The following is a 14376-nucleotide window of genomic DNA, read 5'->3' on the forward strand; positions in this document are numbered from 1 at the left end:
TGCACTGACACAGACACACACATTGTTTTTTCTCCATTTAAATTTCTCAAAAATTTGTCTGCCAGTTTATCTGTTCCTATTATAATGGTCTATTTTATAAAGGCTATAGTTTCTCTATGACTAACTCTATTTTAGGCTACTTCAGTTTATATGATAATCTATAAAAGTTTATATTTAATCTATAAAATAAGGGCAGATTTAGTTAATGAAATCTTTGAAAGTAGTTTTACTCTTCTCTCCAGAGTGAATGTTTCTCGGAGGCAGCAGGACAGTGATGTACCGCCCATGCGTGTAAAGTCCTGTAAGAGCGCAGCACAATCATCATAAAGATACTTTTTGAAGCCTTTACGCGGTGAGTGTGTTCTGATGTTTATGTGGTGTTTATTGTATAAACTGACACAAGAACCCAGATTAAGGTCTGACAGATGCAAAATAACTTTCTTAACTTTAGTTTATGCTAGCTGAACAGTGTTAAGAGGGCAGATGCAGGACCGTTATTGAACTGGAGCTGCGCTTTTGACAGTCGTTGAATGGAGAGTCTTTTTTCCTGACCGTTTGCAGTGACCTGCTTAAATAATGCTGCCGCGCAAAAGCATAATTCCCGAAGAGTTCGCGTTCTCCCCGGCGCTCGTGTCGCCGATTCCCCGCAAGCCCGTGTTCAGGGACCGCGTGAACAAAGCGCGCTTCATCGCCAAGAGCGGCGCATGCAACTTGTCGCACAAGAACATCCGCGAGCAGGGCAGATTCCTGCAGGACGTGGTCACTACTTTGGTGGATCTCAAATGGCGTTTCACCCTGGTGATTTTCTCCATGACGTTCCTGTGCAGCTGGCTGCTGTTCGCTATGTTCTGGTGGCTGGTGGCCTTTGCGCACGGAGATCTGGACACTAACCGTAAACCTGGCGTAGAGCAGTGTTTCACTAATGTCAAGTAAGTGTGCCCAAGTTGTTTTAGTTATTGTAAAAAATTAGAAGAGTCGACCTTGACTGTGTTATATGTTTGTGCAGTAATGTAATGTTATTATATTTATATTTTAATAAATTAATTAAATGTCTAAATATGTATATCCTGTATTAAAACTCTTACAGATTTATAATGGCAAACTAATAACTGAAATAAAATATATTTTCATTGAATTCTAGTAAATGTAAGGTTTTTTTTATGTTGGTGTCAGTTCAGCTCAATAGTACAGCATAAAGCACAACTTGTTGAAAAGGAAATATATATAAATATATAAATGCTAATAAATATATTTCTATGAAGAATAAAGTACTATGTAATAACTCATTCTTCTTCGTTCCTACATTTGTGTAAATGTTACTAATTTTCAACATTTAAAAACAATAATTATAAAATAGTTATATTTATAAAAATTAGGCCATATAATTACAGATTTAAATTTTATATATAATTACAAATTGCTAATATATTAAAAACCTTAATTTATTAACTGAAATAATCTAATTACTAGTATTGCAGGCTCTAGGCAACATATTTTCATATATATATATATATATATATATATATATATATATACACTGAAATGATTATTGCACAGGTGTGCCTTAGGCTGGCCACAATAAATCCAGCAACTTCGCACAGCCATTGAAGAGGAGTGGACCAACATTCCACAGGCTACAATCAACAACCTGATCAACTCTATGCGAAGGAGATGTGTTGCACTGTGTGAGGCAAATGGTGGTCACACCAGATACTGACTGGTTTTCAGAAGGTTTTTCCTAGAGCCTGCAATACTAGTAAAGTGTGTAGACATACCTCATTCTTTATCTGCATTTTCCACAAATTAATAGTAAAAATCACTAAATCTTTGACATTAAAAAAAAAAAAAAATTTAAATTATGGAATGTGATCATATGTAGTGATCAGGAAAATTTTTCATTTAAAAAAAATAGAAGAATAATTTCAAAATCATGATAGACATTTCAATATGCATAGTATTAAGTAAAAACCATTAAAAGAACTGTTTTTTGTTTGTTTGTTTGTTTTTAATGTGGATAATGTTGTTACTTGGATGTTTTATTCCTCTTATTTTAATAGCCTAATACTCTTCGGTCTTTTCTCTTTATCTTTTCCAGCTCTTTTACATCTGCCTTCCTCTTCTCCATCGAGGTGCAGGTGACAATAGGATTCGGAGGCCGTATGATAACAGAGCAGTGTCCCACAGCCATCACGGTGCTCATATTACAGAACATCATCGGCCTAATAATTAACGCTGTCATGCTGGGCTGCATCTTCATGAAGACCGCCCAATCCCACCGGCGCGCCGAGACCCTCATCTTCAGCCGCAACGCCGTCATCGCCGTGCGCAACAACCGCCTGTGCTTCATGATCCGGGTGGGTGATCTGCGCAAAAGCATGATCATCAATGCGGTCGTGCGGCTCCAAGTGGTCCGGAAGACCACTACGCCAGAGGGCGAAGTCATACCCATCCACCAGATCGACGTCCAGACAGAAAGCGCAGTTGCCGGCAACAGCATCTTCCTGTTGGCTCCCCTGATCATATGTCACGTCATCGATAAGGATAGTCCTCTGTACGATCTCTCGGCGATGGAGCTGCAGTGTAGCGATCTGGAGGTCATCGTGATCCTGGAAGGTGTGGTGGAGACCACAGGCATCTCCACTCAGGCTCGCACCTCGTACGTGAACGAGGAGATCCAGTGGGGCCACCGATTCGTGCCTATAGTGACCGAAGAAGAGGGTGTGTACTCGGTGGACTACTCAAAGTTCGGGAACACAGTCAAGGTGGCCACCCCGCGCTGCAGCGCTCGTGAGCTGGATGAGAAGCCCTCCATCCTCATCCAGACGCTCCAGAAGAGTGAGTTGTCGCACCAGAACTCTTTGCGCAAGAGGAACTCCATGCGCCGGAACAACTCTATGCGCAAGAGCAACTCCATGCGGCGCAACAATTCCGCCCTCGCCGTGCCCAAAGTGCAGTTCCTCACCCCTGAGGGTGGACCAAATCTAGCAGTCACATGACAAATGGCCTGGTTAGCGATTTTCACCTGTCTTTCTTTAAGTCCTTGTCTTTCTCTTGATCCTTGTCATGCTCTTTTCTATGGTTTCCTCTATTTTTTGATTATTCCCATCCTGGGCAACTCTGGCCCTCCAGATCCATTTTTCTGCAGAGTTTAGCTCCAACCTTAATAAATACACCAGAACAAGCTACTTGGTGGAATACTCAAATTTTGGGAACACGGTCAAGGTGGCCACCTCGCGCCGCAGCGCCAGTGAGCTGGACGAGAAGCCCTCCATCCTGATCCAGATGCTCCAGAAGAACAAGTTGTTGCTCCAGAACTCTTTGCACATGAGGACCTCCATGTGCCAGAAAAACTCTGTGTGCAAGGACAGCTCTATGCACCTCAACAATTCCACTCTTGCTATGCCCAAAGTGCAGTTCCTCACCCCTGAGGGTGGACCAAATCAAGAAGTTACATCACATGACAAAATGCCTGGTTTACGATTTTCACCGGTCTTTCTCAGTGTTGGGGAGTAGCTAGCTACAAGTAGCAACGCTACTAGCGTAACTACATTTTTCAGTAGCTTTACAGTAGCGACGCTACTTTTAAAACAGTGTAGCTTTTCCTGTAGCTAACTACTTTTTCCAGCAAGTAGCGGTGTAGCGCAACCAAACGCTACATTCCGTTTTGCGTTCTTGCGAGCCTGTGATGCATTGAAGCAGCGCAGCGTCTTCTTCTGACTAGTTCACAAACTAAATTTGTTCATTACCGCCATCTGTTGTGATATCACGCATCGCGCGGTTTTACAGTCTTTCCACCGAAAAGAGATCATCTGATGATATTACAAAGGATATACAGGAGTGGATAGCTAACCCTAACATGAATCAAATGTAATTTACGCAAAACAAAGATTAAAATGTGGTCTACGTCGAAGACTTAAAGCACATACAGGAGGTGAATAATAGCCTTTTTAAACTGATTATTTTTTCTTCTTTATTGCACTCCAGATCAAATGTCTATTTTACAATGATGAACGGTCATAATATAATCTGTCCCCCCACAGTTTTGTAATGAACACTAATCGAACAGAAAATAAAATCGCGATATAGTAGTGTGCTTATCATCTGGCAAAGGATGGTTGCGGCGGGATTCACGCAAAACGCAGTGTTCACGAGCGTAGCTGATGATTGACGTCTCCATTCACAGTCAGTAAACACCGCATGTGCTGTGTGAGTTTAACCTGCTTATTTTATGACTCCTCCGTATCCAGTTTAAGTTGCATACATTTTGTTCTTACATTGGTGTTGCGTTTGTAAGTTTAAGTTGCATACATTTTGTTCTTGCATTGATGTTGCGTTTGTAGCAATATACTATAACTAAAATAACTATTTAACTATACAGTATTTTATTATTGTGTGTATCGAATAGTTTACAAAATCAAATGTTTGGGACACTTTTTGTCGTTGAAATGGCTTGGAAAAGTGTCCCAATCAACCTGAATTCACCCTACTCTTTGAAGTCATGATTGCATTACAGTATGTTGTTTTAAACCCCAAATATTTTACTTATAACTTCATTATATTTTACTTATAACTTAATTGTAATTCTTCATTAATAATTATTTAGTTATTTGTAATGTTAATTGGAAATTTCAGAAGGGTAGCTTGAATGTAGCTTAACTACTTTAATTGACGAGTAGCTTGTTGCTGGTCAAGCTACAGTTTCAGCGTAGCTTCCCCAACGCTGGTCTTTCTTTAGAACCATTCTCATCTAGGCAACTCTGGCCCTCGAGATCCACTTTTGTGCAGAGTTTAGCTTCAACCCTAATAAAATACACCAGAACAAGCTAATCAAGATCTTTAGGATTACTAGGCCCTGTCCCAAATGGTACCCTAAGCCCTCATGGTCCACTCTTTTGTGACGTAATGCTGCTTTGACCGTTGGGTGTAAGTCTGCTGTGGAGCTCACCTCAGTGTCGGCTTAGCAGAAGTGTGCATTGAGGACACATAGAGGGGCACTAGCGAGTACACTTCTGAAATCTAAAATGATGAATGGGCCACTCTACAGCAGTGTTCTCAACCCTGTTCCTGGAGGCACACCAACAGTGCACATTTTGGATGTCTCCCTTATCTGACCCACACATTTCAGGTCTTGAAGTCTACTAATGAGCCAATTCATTGAACATATATGTATATGAAAATGTATAGTGTTAGTGTATGTATAGTGGCTTGGGAAACACTGTCCTATGGTCTTGTGAGATCGCAGGGGCCTAGAAAGCTAGGCAGGTGAGTTTGATCAGGGTTCTCTCTGCAGGAAAGTGAATCTCGAGGGCCAGAGTTGGCCAACCCTGTCATATATGAATTGTTTTTGACATTATAATTCTGATTATAATAGATGGTTTCCTGTATGACTGTTAATCCTCAAATAATAATCAATTCCAAAGAGCTCCACAAATAATTAGGCATATTAGTTGACGTGAAATTTTCTTAAAGCATATTACAGATCTTATCGTGAAAAATTCACGTTTCATTTGTAACTTTTTATTTTTTATTTTTTTATTTTCACATCATAACTGAACCTTCCAGTAAAAATAGACTTCTCTCTGGTTACGTATGCAAGTCCTCGCTCTACTTTTTTTTTTTTTTTGATAATCTGTTACACTTGCATGTAGATCACTATATGAAAAAAAAATCTGTCACTACACTTTAAAAAACAAGATTCCAAAAGAGGGTTTTCACAGTGATGATATAGAATAAACGTTTTTGGTTCCTTCCAAAAGAACCTTTCAGTCCACAGTTCTTAAAAGAACCTTTTTTTTTCTTAGTGTGAAGATCATTTTAAGCATCTAACGAACCTTTTGTGAAATGGAAAGTTTCTGTGGATATTAAAGGTTCTTCACGGAACCATCAATGCCAATAAAGAATCATTATTTTTAAGAATAGGCCTACTTCCGTTTTAGCACGACTTATCACTGAATGACTCTGTATTTAAATGCAATGTACTATGGACAATGACAATATGTTTCACATTTAATTAAACTTAATCAACTTGTCATTTTTCATTTGATTTGTAATAAACAGTATGTGCTCAATAAAGCTCTGGGATTTTTATTTCAATCATCTCTATCAATTAAACCTAATAGATGAATTAGGGTTATTAATATGGCTGAAATGATTCACGAAAATAATCAATAACAAATAAAAATCATCAAAATAAAAGCAATTCAGTATAATATTAAGGGAAAAACAAAGTGTAAACAGTGAAAATGTAGGATAACTGATAGTGATGCCGGGTTCGTGACGACCTCTGGTGGTGAACTGGTGAAACTGCATGTGTTGGTGACCTCTGGTGGTGAACTGGTGAAACTGCATGTGTTGGTGACCTCTGGTGGTTTGTTGTGCAACTACAAGGCTTGTTGCGACTAGCAAGAGCATTTTTGATCAACGTTGATCATTTTGGAAGTCAGACAGGTAAACATCACCCGACTGTTGATGCTATTTGCATTAGCCTATGTGTGTGTTGTGTATGTATTTGTTGTGAGTAATTAAGAACTAAGTTAGCTAGTCAAACAATTAGTGAACATCGTGAATGTCCCGAAAGTTAGCACTCTGAACCGTTTAAATAAGTTATGTTCCCAGTAATATTGTTAGAATAATTACACGATATGAAGACACATACAACTACGTTTGTAGACCGGGGTTTATATTGTGCAACATTTTACACAGGTAACGTTAGACGTGATGTTCTAATGTCAAGCTAATGAATCTTCATCAGCTGCAACAACTCGAGTGATAACTTGTCCAACTTCACTGGTGAATTTGATGTTTAATTCGCATTTAAATTGATATTATTTAATATATTCCAAATTAAGCACAGTTTTAAACAGATTTACAAACTTTGAATCACTCGAAGCTAAATATATAGTCAAGTGGGGATAATTATTTTAAGATAAATACCGCCCTCTGGTGGCCACTTGCAGTTCCGACAATAAAAGTGGGCTGCACATTATAGATGCGAAAAACAAATAAGGAATCACAGCATTGCATTGCCACTGACTGCAGAGAAAATGGACGTTTATTTACGCGCGTGCGTCTATGTTATGAAATTACATTTGTAAACGATTCCTGGCACTTTGTTCTCAGTATACTTGAAAACTGCTGTATATCCCAGCATGCACTGCGCGAGGTTAACCAATAGTCTCTCTCTCTCTCTCTCTCTCTCTCTCTATATATATACACATATGTTTAAAACGTTCATAAAACACATGTTTTTCACGACTTACTTCTGCTGCAGCATTTCGATTTGCATATCCACCTTCACAGTGACCCTGTCTACAGGAGAGGGAAGAGTAAGTATGCTTACCGTCGAGGGAACTCGTGCGTCGTTTGGTCACGTCCCCTCTCTGGACAGCATACTATCAGCTTTGCGCAGTGGCAGTATCGTAGCCTATGAGGTTTATCCGAGGCGCGATTATTGCTAATTGAAAACTTTACCCAATACCCCGCCGTGACGACTTGAAATATAGTCGGTACTGGCAATTTTTGACGGTCTCTACGGAGACTGATTTACTTGGTGAATGTAGAATAGTTTATCATAATAGAATAGGAGGGTATATGTACGAAGTGGAAGGTCATGTATTAGCAAGTTCAAGGAGATTCAAAGAGTTGTAGGTAAATATAGAGTAACAGGAAGAAATAGACATGAAGAAACTGTAGTCTCAAGGCTTAGATTTAGTCATACTGCTCTTATGCTGCCTTCTAGGGCTGTTCGATTCCGAAGTTTTGGGAATCGATGGGAATTCCTCACTGTTGTTTTCGATACTTACTCGATTCTTGTTTTTAAGATTGAAGAAATCTATAATCTCACCATGACTGCAGGATAAAGGTCGTAGAAAGTATCCTTCTCATAATATAAAGCTTTATTTGTAATTTAAAAAAAATGACGATACATAAATTGTAAATGTGTCTGCTTTGCCCGTGAAATTAGTCATAGCCCACAGCTCAGCAGGGACATGCGTTTATCGCATGAATTGAACATGACATGAAGTGTCTAAAATAAATGTGCACAGTTCAGCTGAATGATGAAGTTTACTTTTACTGTATGCTTTTCAAAGTATTTTAGATGGAAATAAGATCAAGACCATTGATCACGTCATGATCTATTCTGTCGTGCAGCGCTCAAAATCGTGGACAAGCAGGTCCACCGTAAAATAACCTCTGAATCCTTTTTTTGAACGGGTTCTAATGACTTCTAATCACTTTTAGTGAGCACGAGGGAGGCGAATGGTAATAAACATATAAAAATGAAAATATTCTTTTATCTCACAGCTCTCGTAATTACGGCTTTTAGCGAGCATGAGGGAGGTGAATGGTGCTTCTCAAACGGAAGGCTCAAGGTTGGCCCAAGTGTTGGAGTGAGGATGAAGACCGCAAGTGTGTGTCCAACTTTTCATTACCTGATGGGACACACTTATAGTGTTGTAAAAATGCAAATGTTTACATAGCTTTATTTTAATTTTAAATACTTTGCATTTTAAAATCAACTTCTGAATGTCTGTTCAGTAGTCCCTATAACATGACATAATTTTAATTTGTGGTGCTTCTAATTAAGTGATAAAAAGCAGTTGCAAATGTTGTAAAAAAATAAATATCACTACTACTCATCTTTGCACCAATAAAACGCGACTTGGACGTTAAGGGCATCGAGGAGAGTTGAAATCAGGGCTGCGTTCAGCCCCGACAAAACGGTGCAAAACATTTTTTAAACGGAAACGGTGGTGCGTTGAACACCCTGTTCTGATGACGCAAGAGTTGCAACTATGGCAGCTGAGAAGGCCATTCTTTGTGTTCTTTTTGAAGAATTTTCGGAGCCTGATGAAATCGGTATAAATAGGTGTTTTAGGGGCTGTTCACATGTGGCGCCTAAAGCGCGTGGAAAACGCTAGGCGCCAGCTTTCTGCTTTTTCCAAAGCGTTCGGGCACTTGCGCTCCGGAGGCGTCTGCCGTTGCTAAGCAACCTTGACCTGCGCTGTCCATGAAGACGCGGAAGTTTCAGCAAAGGATAAATGGATTTGCAGCACTAAAAATCGCTTGCAGTAGCTCTGCTACTAGTTGAAATGTTTTTATCTCGATGCGGTGCGGACGCGCCTGGAAAAAAATGAGCGTGTCGCGTCGCTTCCATTATGAGTGCGCCTGCCGCGCATCTACATTTGAAATAACGAACTTGAGCGCGCAAAATACGCTATATGTGAACGGCCCCTAATACTGCAAAATACGCTCGATGTAACAGTCACTGCCCTTGCCGTCCAGAATAAAAGAGAACATCCCAATTGAGTGAAGGGATTTGTGGAACACGTGTTGCTGCTGACAAAAGACAAAATGTATCTCAAACCCTGTTGCACACCGTTTCCAGGAAACATGTCGTTCAAACCGGAAACCGTAGCAAAACGGTGCACACCGGTTTGAGCTTGAACTTGCCCAGCGATTTTTGACGCTCTCGGTGTGAACGCACAGTAAGCCTCGAATAGCGCTCCGGAGCGGTATTCGAGATAGTGTGGATTTAAGTGTGCGTTAAGGGCACTGCGCTTTGCCATTTTTAAAACCTGGGTCAGTCTTGCGCACTTACTATCTGTCGCGCGCACGCGGTCTCAAGTGGCCAAGACCGCAAGTGTGGATATTTGGACAAGGCACTGGACTTGTCCAGAACAACTAATAAAATAAAATCCTGATTGCATAATAGCACAGTAGGTGGCGATATGAGCAAAGATTGCAACTCGCATTAAAACCAAGAAGAAGATTGCTTTGGAATGGAAGCAACATCTCACAGCTCGCGTCTGGATTTAAGATATACTTTTATCTGCCTGCTTATTATCCGTGCAACTGGGCGATATTAACTGATTAGCAACACTAAAGGCCGCAGCTAGTGAAAACGGTATGCAAGAGTTGAATGACAACAGTCTTGAGCACATTTCCAACGCAAAACGAAGAAAAATCAACACGGATGATTCAAGACACAAAGCTGCTCTTATTCTTGCCCGTGGAGGGAGTAAAGGCATCCCTCTGAAGAACATCAAGATGCTGGCAGGAGTTCCTTTGATCGGATGGGTGATCAGAGCAGCGCTGGACTCTGGGGTGTTTGACAGGTCATTGAATGGGACGTCACTCACTCAGTGATTGGTTGGTTGTGCTGTGCGGCAGTAGACGTTATGCTGTTTATGTTTTTGCAGTGTTTGGGTGTCCACTGATCATGATGAGATCGCGAGAGTGGCCAGGGCTTGGGGGGCTCAAGTGCACAGGAGGAGTCCAGAGGTGTCCAAAGACTCCTCTAGCTCACTGGACACCATCCGGGAGTTCAGCAGACTAAACCCAGGTTGTGTAACAGGCTCTGTTGCAGTCACATGCCATTGCACGAGTTAGTTAGTTCTGTATATAAGGGGTGTAACTACAGCTTGTAAAACGAGTATGTCCACCTACTACCGCTTGCTTTAGAGTAAAACAAACATAGAACCAGGGAACAAGCCACATAATCAAGTTGTCATGCTTGACAACTTGTTTCACCCGCCTTGTCTTTGTTATTTTCATTGTGAATGAAACCAGAAAAACAGACTCTACAGCTGACAAATATTCATGCACTGATACAGAAGAATGTTTATAATGTTGTTTTATTGTGGTATTTACCTGGGAAGTAAGGATTTTTTCATTTCAAAATCTGGTTCTGGTGAACTATATTTATTGCCGCTTAACAAAAACATGAGAGAGACACAACACAGCTTGTTCCTCAAGGTTGCAAGCTTCAAAACCTTGCTAGATTTGGCACATTTCCCAAAATATAGAGGTACGGTTAACATTCTTATTGTTAAGGCTTGAGCAGTGTTCTCTTTTGTCCTCTGAAGGTTAAAAAAGGTGGGAAAATATACTCTTAAAAATACTAGTGCTGGGCAACGATTAATCGCATCCAGAATAAAAGTTTTTGTGAACTGTGTATATTTATTATGAATATATAAAGACACACACATACAGTATACAGGTACATCTCAATAAATTAGAATGTTGTGGGAAAGTTCATTTATTTCAGTAATTCAACTCAAATTAGAAAATATTTATATGTATATATTTATAATCATAATTTATTTTTTATATAAATATATTTAATATATAAACATAAGATATTTTTCTTAAATATATACATGCATGTGTGTGTCTTTATATACACATAAAATATACACAGTACACACACGTATATTATGTTCACAAAAACATGTTGCAGGTGTTGACGTCATCTGTAACATCCAGGCCACGTCTCCATGTCTGCACCCTCACCATCTCAAAGAGGCTGTGGAGTGCATCACCAAAGAAGGGTGTGATTCAGTCTTTTCTGTGGTCCGGCGACACCATTTCCGATGGCAAGAGGTCAAGAACGAAGGTTTGTTGGAGTGCATTCTGTAAATGTTCAGTTTGGGGTCAGTACAGATTTTTAAGGGGAAATTTTACCTTTATTCACCAAGGAAGCATTACATTGCTTAAAAGTAACAGTAAAGACATTTACAAAAATAAGTTGTTCTTTTGAACCTTCTATTCATTAAAGAATCCTGAACACAAATGTATCACAGTTTACACCAAAATATTAAGCAGCACAACTGTTTTCAACATTGGTAATAATATTAAACGTTTCTAATTATTATGTTCTTATTAGCAACAGATCAGCATATTGGAATGATTTCTGAAGCGGAGTACTGGCGTAATGACTGCTGATAATTTAGATTTGCCATTACAGGAATAAATTCTGTTTTAAAATATATTAAAATATCAAACAGTTATGTTAAATTGTAATAATTTTTCACAATATTACCATTTTCTTTTTTTGATCAAATAAATGCAGCCTTGATGGGCATAAGAGATTATTGCATGTTGAAAACTCTTAACCTTTTATTTATATTCAAGGCTGCCAATGTACTGAGCCGTTGAACCTGAACCCAGCTTGCAGGCTGCGGCGTCAGGACTGGGAAGGAGAACTGTGCGAAAATGGCTCTTTTTACTTCGCTACCAAAGAACTTGTAAAAAACGGGCTTCTTCAGGTAACATTTTGGGTTTTAAAATGATTAAAGGCCACCATTTAACTTAATGAGCTACATAATATGTGACCAAAAAAAGCTCGACATAATAATCCATAGGCAAGAAAGCATATTATCAGTATCCTCAATCAGTCTCTTTGTATCTTGCATAATTGTCATTTTTGAAACATTTCACAGGGTGGAAAAATGAAGTACTTTGAGATGAAGCCCGAGTACAGTGTGGATATTGATGTTGACATAGACTGGCCCGTAGCTGAACAGAGAGTGCTGAGGTGAAGAAACAATAGGCTCCACGCAACTTTATATTAGCAAACAACCACAGTGCAAACAGTGCAAAGTCTGAACCTGTGGGTGTGTGTATTTGATACAGGTTTGGTTACTTCGGTAAGGACAAACCTGAAGTTGTGAAGCTTCTGCTGTGTAACTTGTCAGGATGTCTGACAGACGGTCAGATCTACATCTCAGCAAATGGAGAGGAGATGGTGTCTATCAACACCAGAGACCAGGCCGGTATCGACATGCTGAAGAAAGAGCAAGTGAAGGTGATTCTGGCTTGTTTGGCAACCTTGTGTTTCCCACCCCCGACCTCTACCAACCCCCACACAACAATAGACCCATCCTTCGTATCCCATCATGCAACTGGGACCCCTCTTGTTTTTGTCTTTTAATTCAATATAACTTCGGTATAAAATGCACAATTTGATATTTCACTTTTAAAAACAGCTGTTTTTAACAGTTTAAGTGTAGTGTTGTGCAGTTTGATGATTTTTCGTGGGTTCTGCTGATCCCACCATTGATGATCACAGGGGCTCAAACACACAAGTACTCAGACGTCTCCTTTGGCTGCTTATCTTTGCGCAGTGGCAGTATCGTAGCCTATGAGGTTTATCCGAGGCGCGATTATTGCTAATTGAAAACTTTACCCAATCCCCCGCCGTGACGACTTGAAATATAGTCGGCACTGGCAATTTTTGACGGTCTTTACGGAGACTGATCTATTAGTTAAAGAAAGATGTTAGCAAAAAATGAATACTACTTTAAAATGTATACGTGTTTGTTTTTCCCCCTCTCCTCTAGGTTATTATGATAGAAAAAGACCCCATAGCAAAAGCCTTAGCTGACAAGCTCTCACAGAGAATGAGCTGTCTGATCCTGCAGGATGTGGACGACAAACTGGAGAAGGTGCAGGAGCTCATGGAGGAAGAAGGGCTGGAGTGGAAAGAGGTGGCATATTTAGGTGAGACAGGAGCTCTACGTTTCTCCCGGTTACATCAGCCAAATGCCATGATCAGTAAGAACATGGTGTATCTTAGAAATGTTGGTGTGGCTAATACAGGTTTAAAAGATTGTACCTCAATATTAACTACAAATACTAAAACCTATTCCTTTTATCATTTAATCTTTCATTAGAATGACCACTCTTTCCTTAAAATGACTATCAGTCAAAAGACAGAATGATTTCTCAAAATATTTTTCCTGGCTTCTGTCTATCAGGAAACGATGAGCCGGATGTAAAGTGCCTGGAACTGGCAGGGTTGAGCGCAGTACCTGTGGATGCCCAACGGTCGCGCTCAACCATGCCAAATACATCTGCCGCAATGCAGCGGGTCACGGAGCCGTGCGAGAGTTTGCCGAACACATCCTACTGCTGAAAAAGAAGGCCAAGTCTCAGATGGAGCAGGATAGAATTTGCAGAAACACATTTTAGGAGAGATAGATGGGCAAGATTATGAAAAGCAAATCAGAAATCTTGAATATAACTGTCCGAGGAAGGCTGTGAAATCCCCTGCCTAACGGCAGTTCCGTCCGTGTTTTGACTTCATTAAATCAGTTTTGCCAAATAAAAACAACGTGATAATTTTTCATGAGTCCAACAAAGAAAACATGCAATCTACATAAGACGTGGTCAATAAGGGAAGCCTTCTTTCACTAGGCCTATTGTAATGTTGTAAAATAGAGAAAAATTTTTTAGTAACTAATAGCTTATTCTTAACCTTGGACCTTATTCTTGAAACACTAAATGGCCCATAAAAAAAGTGTCAAGCACCAAAAGCAGCCCATAAATCTATAAGTTGTCTTTAATTGAGCCGCCGTCAGAATGAGAGCCCAAACAGCTGTTAAAAACATCACAATACACTCCAGTATGTCAGTGTATTGTGAAGTGAAAAGCTGCGACTATAATCCATAATAATGCCTCCTGAAAAAGTCCATCCCCTGTTGTCCTCTCACATCAGAATCCACCGACATGTTTGTTTGGACTGCTTTCGTTTGTAAACTATATCAGATACAAGACTCGTTTAAAGTCAAGTCTTAGTGATGAATTTGTTTT

At 39.8% G+C, this 14376-nt stretch overlaps 2 protein-coding genes across 2 annotated transcripts; both read left to right on the forward strand.

The window, feature by feature from the left end:
* The first annotated feature begins 349 nt into the window (after nt 1–349).
* On the forward strand, nt 350–3526 carry LOC107725582 (ATP-sensitive inward rectifier potassium channel 8-like). The gene is made up of 2 exons (XM_016534889.1): nt 350–929; nt 2096–3526. The coding sequence occupies exons 1-2, from the start codon at nt 577–579 to the stop codon at nt 2994–2996; spliced, it is 1254 nt and encodes a 417-aa protein (XP_016390375.1). The 5' UTR covers nt 350–576; the 3' UTR covers nt 2997–3526.
* A 6365-nt stretch (nt 3527–9891) lies between these two features.
* Nucleotides 9892–14176, forward strand: LOC107725656 (N-acylneuraminate cytidylyltransferase-like). Its single transcript, XM_016535003.1, is given in 9 exon segments — nt 9892–10118; nt 10203–10345; nt 11243–11398; nt 11917–12050; nt 12225–12319; nt 12418–12589; nt 13125–13284; nt 13542–13601; nt 13604–14176. Coding segments are annotated over 9 exon segments (1281 nt in total). The 5' UTR covers nt 9892–9909; the 3' UTR covers nt 13756–14176.
* The last annotated feature ends 200 nt before the right edge of the window (nt 14177–14376 follow it).

Source organism: Sinocyclocheilus rhinocerous, unplaced genomic scaffold (assembly GCF_001515625.1).
Source record: "Sinocyclocheilus rhinocerous isolate Xijiao unplaced genomic scaffold, SAMN03320098_v1.1 scaffold153, whole genome shotgun sequence".
NCBI classification, from domain to species: Eukaryota; Metazoa; Chordata; class Actinopteri; order Cypriniformes; family Cyprinidae; genus Sinocyclocheilus; species Sinocyclocheilus rhinocerous.